Below are 21,860 nucleotides of genomic sequence, written 5' to 3' on the forward strand. Positions count from 1 at the left end.
GTGCAATCAAAATTCGATTTGGGGCTCTGTTACATTAGGCAACGGATCCTTTACAGATTGTATTGGACACCGTCTAGGATGTCAAGGTTGGGTATTTTGGATAATGATTCCTGTTGAGGGTGTGGAGGTGGCGGGGGAACTTTAATGCATATGTTGTCGGTGTGTTCAAGAGTGTCAGTTTTTTGGTCTCAGGTGTTGGATAGATTGGCCATTGTGGTGGAGGAAAAACTTCCACATACCTTTTGTTCCACTATCCTGTTGTCAAACAAGGGAAGAGGGTATAGGGCCAGGGACAAAGCTGATTGGTTAAATAGAGTTTTGGTGATGGCAACTAAGCAGATACTGCGAGTTTGGAAGACGAGGAAGAAACCAAAAGTAGAGAATTGGTTGTTGGATGTGAAGACACTGTCAAATTATGAAAAGGTTCAGTATTTACAACAAGGAAGAGAAGATTTGCGATTGTGGGGATCCTTTAATGAATTATATGTCTAGGTTTCCTGTATTTTATATACAATTACTAGTGTACATTGGTCGGGGGGGTTGGATGGAGTGGTTTATAAATAATTGTATGTTGAACTTTTTTGTGTAGTCTTGTCTTGATGGTTGTATGTCCGAAGAATTGTAAACTGGTTAGGTTGTAATATAGTATTTTATTATTCACTTGATTTATCGGTTTTCATGAATTATTATGTATGTTTTATGGCTATTGTTACTGTTCTACTTTTTACGATCTATGCTATGTATTGTTTTGCACTTGTGTTTTGATTTTGTATGATCATTTGAAATTAAAATAAAGTGAGTAAAAAAAAAAAGTGTGTTCTGGTGTCTGTCATGTTACCTGCACTTTGCACAGCCCTTTGCCCTCAGCTGGTGCGTAAATACTACAAATGACCATGCAACTGTTGTATTTAGAAAATGTGAATGTGTAAAAAGGCCTGATCCGATACTTCTCTGGAGGACTGCCTGCGCCAGCCTATCCCTCTCCCACCACTCGAACACAGAGAATCCTTACCGGCACACAGGTAATTGGTGTTTATTTTATTTATTGGATATTTATAAAGCGCCTATACAGCAAATGTTGTTCCAAGGTGCCACAAGACAAAAAAGGATGGGGGAACAGGGGAGCAAAATAACAATAACGGTCCCACTAGGCCTTGTCATTCCTATTGTGCAAGTGCAGTAGCAAGAAGTGCAGGGGAAGTGCCAGAGGGGTGGCGGGGAGTGCCAGAGGGGTGGTGGAGATGATGCTAAGGTGGGAGGGAAGAGTGGGAGAGGCAAACGAGTGCAGGGGGGAGGAGGGGAAGAGGAGGTCCCCTGGGGCTAGGCAATTGCAAAGGGAGGCAGTGGATGAGGACCAAGCGAAGTGCGAGGATGAGGTGGAACGGGCTCGGAAGGCTGACCAGGGGAAGGAGGCCTGAAGGCCAAGCGCAGGTTTGGGGTGGGTGGGTGGGTGAGTGAGACTGGGTAGCTGGGGTAGACTGAGCGAGGAGGACCTGGTGCCCTGTAGGACTTGGAAGGGACCAGGCAGCCAGTCAGAGCAGCAGAAGGGGGCATTAGCAGGGGCGGGGAGAGGGAAGGAAGAAAAGGATGGTCCTCAGGAGATTCGACTCAAGCCTCAGCGGGGCAGTGAGGCCATTCCACCGGGAGGCTCCTGCAGAAGAGAGGGATCTACACCCCCCACTCTCTGCTTAGAAAAGCGTCTGATCTGCAGAGGGAAGATTTGATATGGCATTTATGACAAAGTGTTTCTAGGTTCGACAAGACAAGGAGGGGGGGACAAGGGAGGACAAAATAACGATCTTACTAGGCCTTGTGTCATTCAGATTGTGCAGGGAAGAGGAACGAGGAGAAGTGCCAAGGGGGAGGGTAAGGGGGAAATGCAGTTAACTCACAAGTGCAGCCAGCTGATGGCTCATTAGTGCAGAGAGAAGGGACTGTAGGGTTGTAAATACAGAGAGAGGCAGTGAGGCTGTTCCAGAGGGAGGCCCCGGCCGAGGAGATATATCTGCCCCCAACTCTCTGCTTGGAGAAGCGTCTAACCCTCCGAGAGATGGAGATGGAGGTGGATGAGCGGAGAGCTTGAGAAGGAAGATTTTGGAAGTGAAAGTTGGAGGTAGAGCGGTCCCAGACCCCAGAAAGCCTTGTGGGTGATGCAGATGGTTTTGAAGTTGATCCTTGCAGCCATAGGAAGCCAGTGAAGAGATTTCAGAGCTGGAGAGATACAATCCCTGTGTTTGAGTTCAAGGACAAGTCTTGCAGTCCTGTTCTGGATAAGTTGTAAAAGTCAAAGAGTAGAGGCAGGAAGATTTAGAAAGAGGCTGTTGCAATAGTACAGCCTAGAGAGGACCAGAGCTCTGGAGACAGTGAGCTTCTGGCAGAAAGTGAGAAAAGGAAGACTACCTCTGAGGAGGTGCAGCTGATAGTTTTACTTCTTAGAGACGTCGTGTTAGGCAGAAACCTGTGCATTTCCCTCTGGGACCACTGCAAAAGATTTGGGACTACAGGTGTTTGGCAGTAAACCCACTTGGTAGCAGTCTGTACCACACAGATTCACTTGGTAGCTGTGGCTGAGCAGTCAGACTTCCCTCAAGAAGAGTTAGGCAGCATACAGAGTATTCACAATAGGTTAAAAGAACAGAGTAGAACAAGTAAACACTGACCAGGGCTTGGTGTAAAAGAGATATAATTATTTAAAACCACATATAGAAAAACACACAGGCACTAATAGTAAGCAATTCAAAAACACGGTCACTAAAAGATATACACTCCCTTAGAAGAATATTAGACAAGTCTTAAGTAAAGCCCCACTTATTTTCAGACAGCGGTGAGCGCTTAACGTAGATGGCACTATAATAATTTGTTTTAAAAGGGAGAGAAAAGCAGAGAATAAATTGAAACAGATCCCAACACTTTTTTACAAACACAACAAGAGAGGAAGGCAAAGTAACACCGTGAGTTTAGAGTCAGTCGGCCGGATCCACTTTAAGAGGATCAAAACGAAATTTGTCCAAGGTCACACTGTTGCAGTGCACAAGAGTCTTGTAAAGGTTCAAAAAGGAGTTGGACCAAAGAAAGGGAGCAGTTAGAGGGTCAAGGCGGCCAGCCCAGTCCAGAAGGTTAAGGGGTTATTATTAACTTGTTGCAATCTTTAGAAAGGGAGGCCTGGCGGACACGGTATCTTTAAAGTGGTGAGAATGCTCCAGCGGGGGCAGTTGTTCCTGGCAGCAGATGCAAGTCGGTGCTTCGTCCGGGGGAAGAGAGGATCTCGTCAGGGAGGAAGACAGGAGTCTGTTGCACTGCCAGGGAAGAAACCAGCCGCGGAGTTTTCAGGTAAAAGGAGTGGTCCTTTTATTCGCGGTCCAGTGGTAAGTGGCTATCCGGTTGCCGGGGTGCTTGGCACGGGCAATTCGACCACAAGCCGGTCTGGGGTGCGAAGAGAAGAAGGTAAACTGGTTGTGCCCACCAGTCAGGGGAAGAAGCCTCTCCAGCCGGGAGATCTTCTCTGTCGTGGGGAAGTGGTGAGTCGGTTCCGCAGGGCTCCACCGGTGGTCTCGTCGTGGTAGGTCGGCACAGCTTCTCCCTCATCGGATTCTCAGGTCCTGTGGCGACTTCTGAAGTTCCAGTCCCCAAAGCCCTGATTTTATGCAGCACACCCTCATTCACTCAGCCTAGCTGTCAATCAAACATGCTAAGTGGTGAGCCAGCCGGCTCACCACTTAGGCAAATCACACAAGAGTGCGACTTGAGTTACCAAGGTAACTCAGTCCAGGGTGCCTAAACCCCCTCCCACACCCCCCTGTGGTACCCAGACAGAGTGGCACCACTTTTGGAGGCTTCTGTGGAGAAGCCCACCAAAAAGTGGAACAAAGGGCTCGACTTGGGTTGGAGTCACAGAAGAGAACAAACGCCATTTTAGAATCGAGTCCTGGCAAAAAATACCAACCGGTGAATTAATATTAAATAAATAAACCGGCGGTATGTTCGAGGCTATGAGAATTAAATAATTAAAGATGGTAGCCTCGAACAATGGGAAAATCCCATAGGGATATATTTGCGGTCGAATATAAAAAGTAGTATCCACTGCCACCAGCCAAAACTCGATCGGGGGGGCGGAGACGTGCTCCCTCGACTAACAGACCCCGGGGAAATCAAATTGCCCCGACCAGTACGTCCACAATATGATGGTTTGTACCGGTTTCTGTTAATAATTTGGGACTAGTAAAGTCAATGGTGGCTACATGCCCTGGGAGTCTATGGTGGGGTGTCACTAGGACACCCCTGTGTTACTGAACGGAGGGTGCTGTGTAACACACATAGTAAAAACACATGAGACCCTATGGAGTAAAGGACCCCATAGCCCATAAAACACATTAACAGTCAAAGGAACACCATAAATCATGGCCAATAGTGGGAAAAAAAGAGTCTCACTCTTGGCAGGAGAAAAAAACAAACTCCAGAAATCCAGCAAAGCTGCAGGGAGACTCACTAGGTTAGGAAATTCAGCCTAAAGAGAGAATTCTCCCTAACACGTTGGAGATGTGAGGAGAGGGTGGAGTCAAAGATGACAATAAGGTTCTTAGCCTCACAGGAAGGAGCAGGGAAAGGGCCTAGAGTGGGCAGCCAGAGAGAGGAAAGGAGGGAGCAAGTGTCCCAATGAGGAGGTTTGCAGTCTTACTGGCATTAAGGCAGAAATCAATGGTGGCACACCATTCCTGAATTGCGGCCAGACAGTCTGGTATGAGAGAAGAAGCAGAGGTGGCTGAAGGGACCAGAAAGAGCGGAGTGCCTGCATAACATTGAAAATTGGAGCAGAAAGTAGCGATGCAGTGGGCAAGAGGTTATACCCCTGGGGAACACCACAAGTAGAGAGAGAAAAGACCCTAGTTGGACCAGAGAGCGTCGGTCGGTGAGAAGTTTAGTTTATTATTTGTATAGTGCAACCTAACCCTCAGGTATCTGGGGAAGGTGGTCAACCAGACCAGGGCCTGCTCAGTAATACCAAGGTTGTCCCGTAAATGATTGAGCAGGATGGCATGGTTGATTAACATAAGCAGAGGATAGATCAAGGAGAATGAGGACAGAAGGGAGATTAGAGTCAAGATTGGCAAGCAAGTCTTCACAGGTGTTCAGGAGAGCAGTTTCCATGCTTCTGGCATCTCTGAAGCCAGACTGGTGGTCATGGAGGCAACCAACAGATTCAGTATGTAGATTAAGCTGGGAGATGGCCAGGATTTCCTAGAATTTGCCCAGGAAAGGAGTGATGGAGATCGGGTGATAGTTAGCGGCTGAGGGCTTCTTTAGAAGGGTGTGCACGAGGGTCCTTAAGGGGGAGGGGAAAAATCTATTTGCAAAGGAGCGATTGCAGAAATCCACCATGGCTGGAGCACGGGTGTTGATATGGTCCTCGATAGTTCTGGATGAGAAGGGGAGAACCTGCTTTGATGAGACTTTCATAGATCGGATTTGTCTAGAAACATTGTCCGGATGAACAGAGGAAAGGAGTAGAGACACCCTCAGACGGGCCAGGAGTGGTAAAGAAGGGAGGAAGAGAGGGTGTACAGGTAGTCCTGAGTTTTAGTAGTGAAATGAGGCCAAGGCCATGCAGAGAGCCTGGGAGGGAACAGGAGAGGTGGAGACTCCGGATTGGCCAGCTCCTTGAATATTTTGAAAAGTTTGGATGAGTTGTTAGATGCCGCAGAGATGCAGGCTTGGATGTAGGCTCTCTTCTTAGAGAGGACAGAGAGTCTGTACTGTTTTTGGAGCAGACAGCAGTCCAGTTTGTCGGGGGTGTGCCCAAGGCCCTCCACTTCCTCTCTGCCGCCTTACACTTGCGTTTAAGGGCGGCGAGGTCGGTGTTGTACCAAGAGTTGCACTTGGATTTGGGCTTCAAGCGGATCCTCATGACCGGGGCAAGGACATCCAGAGTGTTAGAGATAGAGCGATGAAGGTTACAGGGGGCTGTGTCAGGGTGTGAGTCAGCCAAAGGTGCAGGAGGAGGAGAGAAATTTGGAGATAGAAGACTGAGAAAGACTTGTGAATGATGCAGAGGGTCTTGAGCTTGATCCTCAGAGCAACCTGGAGCCAGTCGAGAGATTTTAGGGTTAGAGAGATGCAGTCTCTGGGCTGGAGGACAAGGATGTGTCTTGCATTCCTATTCTGGATTAGTTGAAGGGGGCAAAGGGAGGATAAAGGCAGATTGAGGAAGAGGCTGTTGCAGTAGTCCAGCCTGCAGAGGACCAGAGCTCTGGAGACATTGGCCTTCATTACGAGTCTGGCGGTAGCCGTACTGGTAAAACCAGCAGGCTGCCGCCAGACCCGTAGTGAATTACTGGCACCGGACTTGCCGGATTTACTGGGGCATTACAACCCCGGTGGTCGGGTAAATCCGGCGCTGGCATTTCTGTTAATCCCCATTCCCGTGGAAACACAGGCACCCTATCGTAATGGTGCCGGTGTTTCCGTGCATCTCTGCGGGCGGGTGCTGTTCCGCCCGCCAGGTCAGACCTGGTGGGCGGTACGGCACCTTCCCAAGAACTCGTAGTTTGTTGGTCTGGAGAATGGTGCCGGTACGGTTTTACCAGCACCGTTAATTCCAGACCGGCAAAGTTGTAATGAGGGCCATTGAGTTTATGGGGGAAGGTGAGGAAAGGGACAATGCCTCTGAGGAGGTGCAGCTGAAAGTGGGCCATCTTGCAAGGTCTGCGATAGGAGAGGAGTCAAAGTTGACGCCTCATAGGAGGGTGAGTGGAATTGACCCATGAAGGGCGACCAGAGAGTAGGAGTGAAAAAGGGAGCAGGGGTCCCAATGAGAAGGGTCTCAGTCTTACTGGCATTAAGGCAGAGCTTGTTGGCAGCGCACCATGCCTGAATAGCAGTCAGGCAGTCAGTAATGAGAGAGGACGAAGAGGAGGCATTGGAGAGAAGCTAGAAGGAGAGCTGTGGGTAGTCTGCATAACACTGTAAGTGTGGAGAGAAGGTGAAGATCAAGTGGGCCAGAGGGGCAAGGTAGATGTTAAAGCGCCACAGTGAGTGGATAGAGCCCCGATGGACGCTGCAGCTGAAGAGTGAGGTGGAGAAGAGAAAAGGGCCCAGTAGAACCTGGGAAGGTCGGTCAGAGAGGAAGGAGATCAACCAGTCCAGTGCCAGGTCCCTGATGCAGAGGGTATCAAAGAGCTGATTAATAAGGGTGGCATGATTGACTGTGTCAAACACAGAGGAAAGATTGAGAAGGATTAGAAAAGAAGGAGAGTTAAAATCAAGGCTAGTGAGCAAGTCTTTACATATGTTAAGGAGAGCAGTTTCCACGCCTCTAGCTGCTCTGAAGCAAGACTAATGGTCGTGGAGACAACCAACAGATTGTGTGGTAGATTAGTTGGGAGATGACCAGCTTCTCCAAGAGTTTGCCCAGGAAGGCGGTAATGGAGATAGGATGCTAGTTAGCTGGGCTGGAAGGGTCAACAAAAGTCTTTTTAAGGAGAGGGTGCACAAAGGAGTGCTTGAGGGTTAGTGGGAAAGAGCCACTGGCAAAGGAATGGTTGTAGAAATCTGCCAAGGCTGAAGCAAGGGAGGCAACGTTGTGCTCGATGGTTCTGAAGGAACAGGGGAGCACCTGTTTGGAGAAGACGTTCATAGAGAGGGCTTGTCTAGTGAGCTCATCCGGTCGTATGAGCGAGAAGGAGGAGAAGAAGAAGGCAGGGGGGGTGGAGGTAAAGAGATGCCTGAGAGCGGGTGAGGGAGGAGGGGAAGGGAGTAAAAAAGTGAGGACAGGATGTCCCGAGTGTTGGTTGTGAAGTGGGAGGCCAGTGCAGTGCAGAGGGCCTGCAAATGCAGAGAAGTGGAGACTGCAGTAGGATTGGCGAGTTCCTTGCGGATTTTGACGAGTTCTGCCATATTTCTGGTGGCCCCAGAGATGCAGGCTTGGATATGGGCCCTCTTAGAGTGGATGGAGAGTTTGTATTGTCATTGAAGCAGGCGGCAGGCCAGTCTGTCAGTGGATGTGCAAGAAGCCAGCCAATTCCGTTCAGCAACTCTGCATTTGCAGTTCAGAGAGGCTAGATCGGAGTCATACCAAGTGTTGCGCTTGGATGCAGGCTTCATGCGGATCCTCGTGACCGGGGCAAGGATGTCCAGGGTGTTGGAGACGGAGAGCTGGAGGTTAGCAAGAGCTGTGTCAGTGTGAGTCAGTGTCTGGAGTAGGAGGGGGAATGAAATTGGCAGCAAAGGCAACAACTGACACTTGCTTCATCGGTCAAATGACCGAGAAGGAGATGAGCAGTGGGGGCAGAGGCTTAGTCAGTGAACCCAAGAGATCAAGGTAAGAGGACAGGAGAGCATGGTCAGACCAGGAGAGAGTTGTAGTGAGAGGGCTGGCGATGGGGATGTCTGCTGAGATGAGAGCATCCAAGGTGTGTCCGGCTGAGTGGTTCGGACTGGAGGGAAGAATTGTGGGGGAAAGAGTCCACCGAGGCTATGGAAGGGTCCAGTGGTCGCATCAGGAGAGTCTAGGTGAATATTGAAGTCTGAGGAGGAGATGCTTGGAGGTGGAGGTCAGAGGAGAAGAGGTAAGGTCAGACCACTCCAAAAGGATGAGGGAGACCAGACCATGGGTGCTTGTCATGGTCATGAAGTCGGGGGCACAGGCATGCAGGGGTCGCATGCACAGTAGACCTGGGTGGACACTGTCCTGGCGCCTTTGGCACCAGGCTCATGAACACAATTAAACAAGAACATCCATTTAATACCAAAAAGCTTTTATTTTGGACATAGCAGATGCATTAACCTTGAACATTCCATCCATTAAGCAGGATGTATTAACCTTGAACATTCCATCCATTAAGCAGGATGCATTAACCTTGAACATTCCATCCATTAAGCAGCCCCAAGTGTATTCTTGGGTGTGGCTGCTAATGGATTGCCTTTGCACGTGCTCACTCTCTGGGAGTGGCAGGGTGTGGGTGGTAAGCCGGCCCTAATGGGCGTGCCCAGGATCTCCGCTATATAAGCTGTCCCGATCCTCTCGCGTCTCACAGCTGCATTGAGGCCGCGTTTCCATCTAAGGGAAGAAAACAGAAGAGAGACATTATTGCGGGCGTAAATAGGAGCAACATATAAAGACATTAAACAGAACGAACAGCATCACAAGAGCTCAAGAAAGACTTACCAATCATAAGGAGAAGCATAGTCGCAGCTGGACTGGACTAATCCTTATCGGGGATCAGTGAAGGAACTAGATCCCATTCGACGCTCCCCTACCAGAATTAGCAGGACGGAGAGCTTATCTTCCATAATTCACAGGTGAGCTTTATGGGCCGGCGTATGCTCACAGAAACCGTACTTTGGGGTGAAGGGTACGAGAGGTACAACAATCACAGATTGGCGCACTCACACACTTATCGCCACGCAGGAGCAGTATCACCATGTACCACCGCTCACAGCTTCTCTAATGAGGAAGAGGCCTGAAGGGGGTGATTCAAGTTCAGGGAGGGCTGCAACCATGCCCCAACGCCTCTGCAGAGACCAGGTGAGCGTAACAGTGCTGGAGATGGTGGCAAGATTCAGCGAGAGGATAGAAGAGACGGCAAGCCTGAGGCATTCGAAGGAAGAGTGGGCTTGAGTTGGTATGATGGGAGCAGTGACCCATTCAGAGAAGATCAGGGCGACTCCGCCACCAGGCCGGTTTGGCCTGGGCTTAGAGAGGATCTTGTAGCCCTTCGGGAGGAGTGTCAAAAACAGTGACAGAGCTGGCAGTGAACCACGTCTCAGTGAGAGCGAGGACGTCAAGGTTAAAGTCTTCAAGGAGGTGACAGATGTCAGAGGAGTGTTTGACAGCAGAGCGAGAGTTGGGGTAGCTAACTGAAGCGGGTTGCCATCTGTGAAGATCTTTTGGGTACAGGGATGTGTTACACCCGACGGTGGTGGCAAAGGTGCCAGGGTGTTGAAAGGAGGAGTGGTAGGAGGACGGACGGAAGTTGATGAGTCGGAAGGCACCTATCAAGAAGGTGGAGGTTGGGCTGAGAGCCCTGGGCCATGACAGTGCCATTCTGGTAGATATTAATGATGCACCTGGAGGATGGGGAAGTGTGCCAAGAGTAGTTCCCATCTGGTTCCACCATTAATGGGCAAAGAAGAAAAAGGGTAGAGGACTGAGACCATCGGGGGAGTCAATGGGTCAGGAGAGGGAGCAACAAAAAGGATGTCGGTGAAATCTGCCTGGAAGAAGCGTTGACGTAGGTGTCGGCGATGGACAGGCCTGGGTTGGAGACTAGGAGATCTTTCTTAAACATTTTCCTTCCAGGCTTCAAAAGATGGGTAGGATAGGTGTTAGAGTAGCAGTTAGAGTAAATAGGGGAGATGGAGAGCACCATGGAGGGAGAAGGCGGAGAGAGCAAGAACACAAACTGCACAATGAACTCACCAGGTGGCCTAGCAGCAAGACGGGCGCAGATGAATTGTGTGGCTTGAACCACTTCTCTGGATTATGTGGAAATACCTTAAGCACAGTTGCTAGAAACTCCTCAAGGCCAGAGCTGTGACCTCGTGTTCAAGTCCAGCTGATGCTCGGCCGGCTCGGGTCCCTGGGTCGCTGAGACAGGGGTCAGATTATCCTGGGATGGTCGATCCCTCGGATCTCTTGGGGATGCGTAGAGCCTGGGTGTATTGCCCATGGCAGCTGAAAAACTCCTGTGTGGTGAAGGACGGCTTCAGATTCTTAACCACTACAGTATGACACCTTCCAGAAGGGCACAGCTTAAGGAGCACAGTTGTCTGCAGTACAAGTAAACTAGGAAGGCCGAATACAGGGTAGACAGACCACTGGGGCACCCTTGATGGCCTTGGATAGTGTGCAGATCCTTTCCAACAGTACTAGAGTGCCCTCTGCACCAGCTAGTAGCTCCCCTTCGGAAGAGCCACTGGATAATCTAAGTGCAGGTGGGGGGCAGAAGGCGACACAACCATACATGTAGTCGAGGTGCTCACAGGGGAGGGCTAGAAACTTGCTGCCGGAGTTGGTTGCCTGAAAGTGTCGCGCAGGAATGGGTTCCCGCACAATCACAGCTCAAAGACCTTATCTCCTCTGCACCTGCCTTCCCTACTATCCCACTAACACACCTCACACTTTTCGTTTACAGAGCTCTGCCCAGTGAAGTCAACATTGGCAGAAGGATGCTATATAAGACCACTAAACGTAACAAAGCCAAATGTTTGATGTCCTAAAAGATCCTCATGCGCCAATTGTGGTATCCTTGTGTAATTCTGATTTTGGAATAAGTCATTAGCTAGAGGAAAGCAGTGGCTTGAAATTTCCGGCTACTCCCAACGTATTCAGGAGTTGTCATCCACCGCTTGGGTTAGCCAGCATAAATTATGGCCTGTCGTAGAATTTGGAGCTCTAAAAAACAAACCTCTCTAGTGGACTTTTCCTTTTGGACTGAATTTTCATCTTAATGACTGCAAAGTTCCAATTGCAATGAAAGAGGCGGGCCTGCGGTTATTAGATCTGAATCCTCCCCAGGAAGGTCCAATCGATAGCTCAAGAAAGGTACGAAACAAACAAGCCCTCCTTCCATCAACTAATCTGCCATTAATCGGTCAGTATCTGATGTGTGAAACTGCTTCTTGTACAATGGCTGAAAATTAGGGTTCACTTTGACCTGAAATACACTTAGTGGAGCGGAGGGCTCAATGAGGAAAGGCTGTTTTATTACTCAACCTTGAATCAAATTATTTTCGATCGGGTAGACTTGTGTTTTTAAAAGAATTCTGGTGGTCTCAACTATGTTCACCATGAAATAGGCCAAATATCAAAAACTCTAAATTAACCGGACACTCACCCATTCCAATTGGAAAGGGGAACAAACAAGTTTATCTGCTTTCACCCTTCTTATTCGCCCCGGACTATGGAACCCCTTTGCAGCCCGTATCAGTAAGCAGAAATCTATTGTGGGGGAGCGAACATGCAGAACAATATTGGATAACCAATGATAAAATCAGCATCTTTGCTGATGCTGCAGAGCTCGAAATTTGAATTCAATGAGCAGGAGCTAAAACCAGCTCCTGGGTGTCGTGAGCGAGTACCCAGTGCACTGCAAATGTAACTTCCACATGAGATACTAACCTTTTGCCCATTATATATCATACATTATGATTAGATGTGCCCTATTTCTGAACTTTCTGAAATAGTCAGTTATTTTCACATTTGCATGTTTGTAAAGCTCCAATTGGCCTGGAGAGCCAGAGGTAACTCCTTGTAGCTCCCTGGGCTCTCCTAGGCTTGAAGCCGGTTCTAAATAGCTTCTAGCAATTTCAGACCCTGTGATGTAATCAGTTACCCGTCATGGTCCATTTCTTCCAACAGTAATGTCTGAAATTACATAATTCTCTGATGTATCCAGTGTCTAAGAACACACTTTAAAATAAGATCACTTTAATATAGGCAGTCAAGTCATCGAAGATACCTTTTCCTTTCACATGGATGAAGCACGTTTTCTGGTACCTGTAAAGCTCTCACATTCTTCCTATTAAATGCATAATAGGAAGAATGAGAGAGCTGTACAGAGCCAATTGCCAAGGGTTATTTAAAGCAATCTGGCAGCACTTGTCATGGAGGAGTTTGGCAGTAGCCTCGATGGGTAGGATAGCCTTGATTGGGTGGTTTTTCCACAGTCCTCTGTTAAGGAGTTACAAGAGACTTATCCTATGTGGAAAACAAGGTGTCCGCCAAGTTTGACCTAAACACTATCAATGGATAACATAGAGGATGGGCTGGCACCAAAGTACAATTGGTCTCATGCACAACACACAATCTACTGCAAAAATATCAATTTATTTAGTATTGCATTATGATTAAAACAGTCAAATAAGAACATACACCACAATGCAGTAGTATATAAGAAAACTGCAGTATTGGAATAAGGCATTTGTTCCAACTCACTCAAGGGCATACAGTATAGGAAACCAACCTAATAGGTGAGTACCTGGCCTATATAGCTCTTAAAAAGGGCCAATACAATATAGCATAAAACCAAGCGCAGTGGTTAAATCTGAACGTGTCCTAGTTCAGTTCACCTTTAATAAAGTAGGAACAATGTAACCACTAGTGGTTTGTGTAACACTATTACTTTATAGAACACAGAGTGAACTGCAGTGATTTATTATGTTAAACCTTGTCCCCTATGGCAGACCTATAATATTTGGTCAAGTAAGGCAAGAAGCCTATTGATGCACAGGTGCAGAAAAAGGGACATCCAGTCAGGGGTGACACTGTAGGGGACCCCCCTCCCCCCCCACAACTCCCAAATGTGATCCACCCCAAGACTTAAGCACAAGCAGGCCAGGAGGAACTGAAGAGTTGAGCACAAGCCCACTCCAGACCATAAGATTCAGCGACACAGGGAGGACCTCAAAACCCAACTACTCCCCGACCCAGAGGGACCCCTGACAACAGGATCAAGGAACATACCCAGGGGCAAGTACTCCAGGCAATAAATGAGGAGCATTGTGCCCAGGAACAGCAGTTGAAGGTTGAGTTTGGGGACAAACTTTAGATTTGGCAAGCTACGGTTGGAGCCTATGTGTTGAGGGGACTTGATCTTAAAGCCCAGCTAGGATCCAGATGACCAAAAAGAACAAACAGGAGTACCTACAAGGCAGACCAACAGCCATGAAGACAGTGACTGTCACACAGAAGAAACCGATCAAAGTTACAGGTCCGCTCAGGTAGCCAGCCTGTGCTAAACGGTACAGTGATGGGGGTAAAGTCAGGACATCCTAAAAAACGGAGCGGAGGTAGAGCAGCAGGAGTAAGCCACTTGATTTCCAGGCAGATGACTCACCACTTCAAGGCAGTTGGGCCAGTAGGGTTAACTAGGGAGGCACCACTGGAGAAGAGGAAGATGTCCTACAAAGTAATAGCTTGTCCAGCCAGCTAGGAGAACGGCAGGAAGCTAAGGATGGGATTCTACCAACTGAGAAGGAGCCAGGAGCAAGGGCAAAGTAAGCAGGATGCAGTCAGTATTGACCTACAAGAGTCTGGTATAGAATGAGCAATGCACAGGGTTTTGCAATGATAAGATATTCTCTCTGGGACTCTTGGGTGAGCCTCCCAATTGCATCAGGGGAAAGCACACAAAGGTGTTTGCAGATAGTCAGACAAGCCATGAAAACTGCCAAACACCTTGGCGCACCCCACAGAGGGTGTAGACTGGGACGTTTAGAGTGCATAGCCTTTTCACACCAGTCTCTACTCTGAGCGGCTGTGTAATGGCACAGCTTCTCCAAGGTGAAGTTGTGGTGCAGTGCCTTGTGTGCCAACACAGCGTCTTCCTTCTCATGTGCCTAGCTGAGGACACCCCAGCAATGCCACAGACACCAGGTGCTGAGAAATAGCAGTGTGGGTACAGCCACGGCTCCAGCCCATCTGCCGCTGCTGCCTCCATGTGAAAAGCCGCCGCCCACAACTGCTGCAACCTCCTCCCAGCCATGTCCAGCAGCTCCTCCCCTGCCATGACATGATTTCCTTAATCCTCTGCTTCCTCCAGAGTGTTAATCACCTCACGGCACAGTTTGCCAGAATTATTGACTTTTGGTTGTCTCTAAATCTGAAGGAAGTGGTGTTTTCTGAGGCAACATTCACTTGGTAAGCAATGTACTCTTGGCAACCAATTGGTTTATTGTCAGTTGGTGGTAAACAAGACGCACCTACCAAGATGACGTGGTTGACACAGTGCTGGAATATTTTAACCATGTATAGGATGGGTGCTGGTTTAAATTATGTATTGCAGTGCATAAATGTACCTTAGTTTCCCTTTTTGACATTGGCAACAAGAATTGTTACAATTATATTGTCTAAATAGCTTTTGTGTTCTTAATTGATTGGACTTGTGAACTGAGGAGAGTATGATATTTTTGTAAGGGTGCAGAAGTAAGAGTTTAACACCTTGGTGGTATGTTTGTTGGCGAAGACTTTTATTGAAAAGGAAAACCTATTTTGCCCGATTTCTAAGAGGGGTTGCCCTACCCCAACACAAAGACTCTGTCAGGATGTCCAATTAAGTAAAATATCCACCGCCCTGTGTCCAAACCTATTTCTGTCCCTTAGACTCTAGATTAAGTAAGAAAAAAATGGGTGTCTTCTTGATCCAGAAAGAGGCTTCTCATATTTTGGACACCAACTCAAATGTTCAATTCTTGACGAGAAAACGTGACGAGTGGTTCTTTAACTTAAAGGGAATGGTCTTCCCTCCTCTTCTATTTCTGTTACTCTTGTTTCACAAAAATTTAGTTCCCAAGTATCGGGGGGGGGGGGTGGGAGTGTCTTCCCCTGTTCTATTCAGTTCACAAATGTAATATCAAGTCTGCTAAACTATACTGCTAGACTTGATAGTAGCCCTCAGTGTTCCAGAAAATGTTCCTTCTTTTGGCAGTGGGTCCTCAACCATTTATCTTCACTTCTCACACCTCTCTGGCATGTCTTAGGATTTACCCGACTTGTTGTGCAGCTTCTCGTGTGTGGGTCCCAGGCCCCCCTCTATGCTGTCTCGGCACCTCCCCCACTTGCTGCGGACGTCTACCCCATGGTTGCGTGCTTCGAATTGATGTTGGTCCTTGACCCCTCTGTGCTGGCCTTGCGGGGCTTCCCCAACTTTACATGGTTCCTAGACCCCTCTCAGGTTTATTGCATGTCGTACCCAGGCCTGGTTCACTAACCTTTCAGGCACTGTTTCTCATGTATCAGTTTCTTAGATTTCCCCAAGTACTGGTACGAGGGGGATAGGGTTCTTCAGCCTTCCCTAACCGCTGCCTTCATCCTGTTATTTCTACCACCCGCTATGCTAACCCAGCTACCTTTTTGTGGCATTACCGGCTTGCTCGGGCAGCGCTTCCTCCTGCTGCGGGCTTCCCAGGTCTGGTCCCTCTCTGCATTCACTTCTCGGTCCGACTGCGTGGCCCGACTCTGCTGCTCCATGTCTGCAACCTGGACAACTGGGAATACAGCGTGGGTTCATCGTGGCTCCGTCAGCCTTTCCTGTTCTCTGTGGCGAGCCTCCAGCCGGCTCTCAGTTCCTCCAGGGAGGATCTGCCCAAGTACAGATAGTTTTATTTCACTTTTTATGTTTGTGTCTGACTCTAGTTGACTGTACCACGTATGTTGGGTCAGTGGTGGGCTTTTTCCTCCTTGACTGATCTTCATGTCAGTAGTCAAAGCCTCTCCACCTGGGTAGTCCTCTCTGCCTCGTCCCAATATGGTCTGTGAGGGGTGAGAGGAAAGAGGAGGACAGAGATGGAGGGGGTGCATACTGTGTTGTCCCAAGATAGTAGTCACTGGTCCCACAGAAGGTTCCCCTTCACATGAGATCCACCCGCTGAGTACCAGTTAGTCCTCCTGGGGGTGATGGTGACCTCACCTCCCTGGCCTCATGGGAAGGGGCTCCCCCCATCTGAACAGTGACAATACCCTGGGATTCGTCACAGCTGTTACTGTTCAAAAGTTTGATTTTGGAAAAGGACTGTAGATGATATTTATAATGGAGATTAATTTGCTAACGTTTATTAAGGCTGTTGGACAAGGAACACTTACTGTTACCTAATCCTTAAGAGCAGCTCTGACTTGGCAGTACGACTCCAAGGGTAATTTGTGCCAATAACCAAAAGTAAGTGACTTTGAAGGTTTCCTGATGCTTCTGCAGAGGTCCTAGACCCCAGATTAGAGAAAAGGCTGCACAAACATTTCAAAATCCAATTGTGATGGGCAACATTGGCTTCTTAATGACCGGTTTTAAATTGTTTTATTAGCAAACCCTGGACTCTGGCCGGATCGGGATAGCGTCGCAGGCACTAGGGATTGCTCAGGCTGCCTTGGACTGCGCTGTGGATTATGCTGAGAAGAGACATGCCTTTGGATCACCAATCAGCAGCCTGCAGGCCATCCAGGTGAGTAGAGGGGCATCTTCCTTACAATATTCAAAAATTCAGTTTGAAGTTGTGTTGAGCCCTGTCAGATATGTGGCGTGGTCTAGGTATACCGTTTGGAGGGTGGGTGTGGCTTTTCCTGTTGAAGATTCCATTTTGATAACGAACTGTTTGGCTGATCTGTCTCAATATATATAAATTGTCATAGAAGGGATCGTGGTCAATGAAGAAGCTAATCAATGTATAGTCCCTGAAGCATACTCTACATTCAACGTGTAGCTTCAAATGTCCTTGATGTCCTTGCAGGTTGGTCACACAAAGATGCTCCTATGATGTATATGGTTGCGAGTGCTCCAACAATGTGCCCATTAGTTTATTATGTGACCTACTTATGCACTTTTGGGATGGATATGGCCTGCAAAGACCTTTTCTGGGTGCTTTCAAAAGGTGCTATGAGAAGCTCCTTGGCAATGCATGTGGGATGTAGGGACCCCAATGTTGAGCGTTGTTTCGAGGTGTTTTGCAATGAGCTGCAAAGGTTGTAGGGTGTTTGCACTTTCCGCATGCTTTTATGGTGGGAGTTATGTTTGGGTGTCTCGTATGAATGTCCTTTGACTGTTCAGATTGAGAGCAGATGCTCTCTGTCTGGCCTCTGGTAGTGGAGACCCAGTTGGGCAGTGCTGTGTGGTAACTGTTTGAAGAGCGCCGGTTTAGGTGCTCTCTGCTTCTGGTGCAAGAGTTGCATATGTCTGTTTCTAGATGTTTGCTATTGAATGGCACTTTAGGAAACTCTGCTCTGTTTACAGTTTAAACTGGCTGACATGTCTCTAGCCCTGGAGAGTGCTCGCCTGCTCACCTGGAAAGCAGCAATGCTGAAGGACAACAAAAAACCCTACACCAAGGTACGTGATGCAGAGAACACTGCCTCCCTACTATGACCAGCGCTGGGGCATCTTTGCCATCAAGTGCCTGCAGTGCAATTCAGTCATACACTACGATTTGTTGTGCTGCCCTCTCATTAATGATGCCCGTCCTGCACTTCAGACTGTTGCTGTGCTAAATACCCCCACCTAACTACCTAGTATATTGATCAACTATTTGACATGTAATCCTCCTCGTTAGGTCGCAGTCACCTCGTCTTTGCAAGTACCGTTTTGCCACTCCTTTCACTTCAGTCTAAATCCATCAGACCGTGTAATCTTATTGTCTGCCAAGTGCCATCCCCTATTTTTCTAGATACTGTGGTTCTTTTTAGTTTCTCTACCTCCAGGTTCTAGTGCCACTTGAAGTGCAATAGTGTTACCCCATGTGATTGCCACTTGACCACCCAGCCTGTTTATCAGTATTCTTCTCCTTCTCTATTGGTACCCTGGCGCGTAGTGGGCAATATTTACCCACCCTAGCTCCTGCAGCGCCACACATTTATATTTCAAAGACTTGTACTGGCACACTGTTACCCTGCTTAGCCTACTTCTCCTGTTTGTGAGGTGGAGGTTCTCAAATATGAATGATTCTTTGGACCTGATTCATTTGGTTAGACTATTGCCCCTTTGACCTTACCTTGGATATCACTAGTCCTTTCTGTAGCAAGCTGCCCAACTAATGGTTGATGTTCACCAGGCAATGGTTTGATTTTCGAGGAAAATTACTTTTAATGTTACTCTTGACAGTACGCTCAAATGTTGATTCTTTCCATCTTGCATGTTTATTAGGAAGCTGCAATGGCAAAATTAGCTGCATCTGAAGCTGCAACCGCCATTTCCCACCAGGTACATTTTCAAAACTTAAGACATTTTATGGGATAAGGGGTGAATTTCTGGTAAGAGTGGTGATGTTGGGGGGATGGGGGGGGTAGTGTTGAACCAACATACTTCCTGGTTGTGGATATTGGAGAAAGAAGTGTGTGAGATGGCAAAATGTTGCCAATTTGAGCAGGTGCTTTTGGGAGAGATAGTTATTTGTTTTTACAATGAATTACCACTTCCATGTACTAGGGGCACATACAATCAGTGTTAGGAGGTAGAGGGGGTGCTATGCCTCTAGGAACCAGAAAAGAATTTGCAATCAATGCTGGCTGCTAATAATGAATGACATGTTGGACAGAAAACATCATATGGTGTTGTTTGGCTTGCTGTGTGCCTATCATAGAAATTGAAGGACAACTCTTACTGTTTAAACAAAAAAAATCCATGCATGAAGAGGAAACTGCACAATGATCACTGCAAGGGCACACAATGTTTCAGCACTGTTAGAGGAAGGCATTGCCCTACTTTAGTCTCTAATTGATAGCAGCCGTGAATCAAAAATTACCTTTAGTTACGTGAGTTGTGGGAGGACCTTTGGACAATTTTGAATCCTGCGTGGTCATGGATGAGTGAAAAGGAGTAGTCTTATCCTCATTTTGGGCATAAAGGAGGTGGGTAGTTTTAGGCCCTGGTGGCCACCAGATTCCTAACACACATCATGTGCCATGGGGCCGTCTTCAAATTTGGCTGTTTCACTGCAAAAATCTTTCAATTATCGGAAATTAGCAATCCGACTGCAGCCTGACGCAGGGATCAAAACAGTGTTGTTTTACCTTGCCTGCTTTAATTGGCGTGCCTGAAATGTCAATTTAAGGGAATACAGCGCTTGCACCTCCTCAGACCATGTCAGAATTGGAAGGGAGAAAGAGCCAGCAACCCCAAAGAACAGGTGTATAAAACAATTTTGAGGAAAAGCGATTTTGCGAAAGACTTTCTCTCGAGGTTTTTCAGTACAAAAGGAGACATTACATTAGTGCGGTTCTGTGTCCTCTGAGAGATTAGTCCACAATAACTGCCATGGCTAACGTGCTTGGAGATAGTGAAAAGTTCTCCCCGCCCACCAGGTAGAGGACTTTGTCAGTAGGCTCAGGAGCAAAGGGATAAGGTTTCTGACCTGAACCTGGCAAAGACACCATATTAGGATACTCTGAAAATCAAGGTTGCTAAGGCTAAAAGGGACTGTATATCTCACCCACAAAGAGAAAGCAAGTTTGGTTCATGGCCACCACTTCCTCTTCAATTGCATCTACATATTTGTCCACAAAGTAATCGATAAAGGATATCCCCTAGACGATTGTAAGGGTAACTTTTCTCACTTTTGGAACTTTCCCTCCATTGACTTAAATGGAACCTCCAGCAGACTGGTCATTGACCTGGTACCTTGGTTGCTTTTGTGGTTAGTGAAGTCTTTTTTTAGCCTCTCACTTGCTCAGTTCACATTTTGGTGGCACTGGTCCTTCCCTGAGGTTGCCAGTGAAAAGGGAGGTTTCCACCGATTTGTTTTTCCTGTGTTTTCTATTTGTAACATAAGACACCCTCACTAGAGTTTTACATGGTCACTTTGTCCCTTTATCTAGCAATATTTTCCATGCCTTTTTGATGTGCAGAGGGCAGGCTGGTGGCAGTGAAGGTGTTGTAAATGTTTTGTCCTGCGCACTACCTACCATGCGCATCTTGTTTACCACAATAATGCCTTTTGTGGAACCATATACCCAAAGTCGCTACTCCTCCTGTTTTAAGACCTGTCTTTTTGCCGTTTTACTTTTTGGCATTGTTCCTGCCCTCTGAGGCTGGAAACTCCCAAATAAGGACATTCATTTTTGCAGGATCCAGCCTTGGATTCCAAGTCAGTGCTTTGTGTGACTAGAACTGGTTGAACATGGGGTTGCAACTGTCTGGTCCTAACGCACACTTCCCCAAGGGGATGTCTGTGTGTTGGGGTAGCTGGTGCTCCAGCTGCTCGAATCGTGAAGATTTTTCCCATTGGTGATCAAGAGCAGCCTCAGCCCAGATTTTGGATAACATAGTCTGGAGCCATTCTTGATGTTGCCCACTGAATTTAATTTTCCAGAGAGAAGATGCCACTGAGAAGAGAGTGAGCAAAATAGAAGGCTTTAATGATGCCTTGTATCATGTTTTATGAGCATTGCCCGAAATAAACATTCTTCTTACTACTACGACTAGATAGCAGTGGCGTGTGTAGTGGTTTCAGAAGTTGTTAAAGTGGCCCAACCCTCTCCAGAGGACTCATGTGGCAGCTATAACACATTGATGAGGATTATAAAACCCTGTAGGCCAGATGGTCTGCCAAGCTTTCAAGGTACATAAATCATTCCACCCCACATGACTTGAAGGAAGGGACAACATGGAGTAGATACAAAGCCTTGTCCATGAGCATCTATGTAGAAACCAATGACCAAATAGCCTCGTTCTCCCGTTTTACAGTTACTGTATGTCCATCCTCCAGGGGACAGAGCATCTCGGTCAAATCCTTATTTGGGTAGAGGATGCAAGTTTGAGGAATGAAAACTCCACCAGAATATTAAGTGGAAGGATGGAGACTAGCCTGATGAGTGAAGACTATTACCCGACAGTCGGTTTATGTACCTGAAGGCCAACATCCTCCAGATGCGGGAGGATTACATGGCTCTTAAGCTTCATAAGGCCACTCTTCCATCTGGAACCCCACCTGCAGATGTCCAGTTGTTAATTCACCAATTGTGAAAGCGGCAAAGCTTTGAGACTGAAGTTTCAGCGAAAGAGAGGCTCTTCTTTTATCATTGGTACAAGAGACTGGGATTAGTCGCAACAGTCCCTACCCTAGACACCATTTGAAAGTCGTGGCAAGCGACTCATGAAAGTGCCTGTTCCTGTTACATATAGTGCCCAATTCTATTCAGGCCCTGGATCCCTAAGAGGACATCCACACCCTCACTCTGTTGCAACAGCAGAATCAGCCAACCCAGTGCACGCCCTCTCTGACAACAGATCAAGATGGGTGCATGCTTGAAGTTATAGCAAAAGATCTCTTCTACAGCTAATGCTAGCCACCAGTGCACTGGCCATAAGGGCATACGAGTGACAGACATGGTTTTAGCTCCAAGTTTAATACCTTGTGCCAAATGAGCAAGTACATGGAGGCAGTGT

General features: G+C 47.6%; 1 protein-coding gene across 1 annotated transcript in view; it reads left to right on the forward strand.

The window, feature by feature from the left end:
• ACADS (acyl-CoA dehydrogenase short chain) overlaps positions 1 to 21,860 on the forward strand; it is a 285,694-nt gene that overhangs the window by 252,787 nt on the left and 11,047 nt on the right. Inside the window, exons 7-9 of the mRNA XM_069619780.1 lie at positions 16,792 to 16,929; positions 17,715 to 17,810; positions 18,621 to 18,677. Of these exons, the coding sequence (XP_069475881.1) occupies positions 16,792 to 16,929; positions 17,715 to 17,810; positions 18,621 to 18,677 (291 nt within the window). The remainder of the gene's footprint in view (positions 1 to 16,791; positions 16,930 to 17,714; positions 17,811 to 18,620; positions 18,678 to 21,860) is intronic.

This window comes from Ambystoma mexicanum, chromosome 10 (genome assembly GCF_040938575.1).
Source record: "Ambystoma mexicanum isolate Mex_15411 chromosome 10, UKY_AmexF1_1, whole genome shotgun sequence".
Taxonomy (NCBI): domain Eukaryota; kingdom Metazoa; phylum Chordata; class Amphibia; order Caudata; family Ambystomatidae; genus Ambystoma; species Ambystoma mexicanum.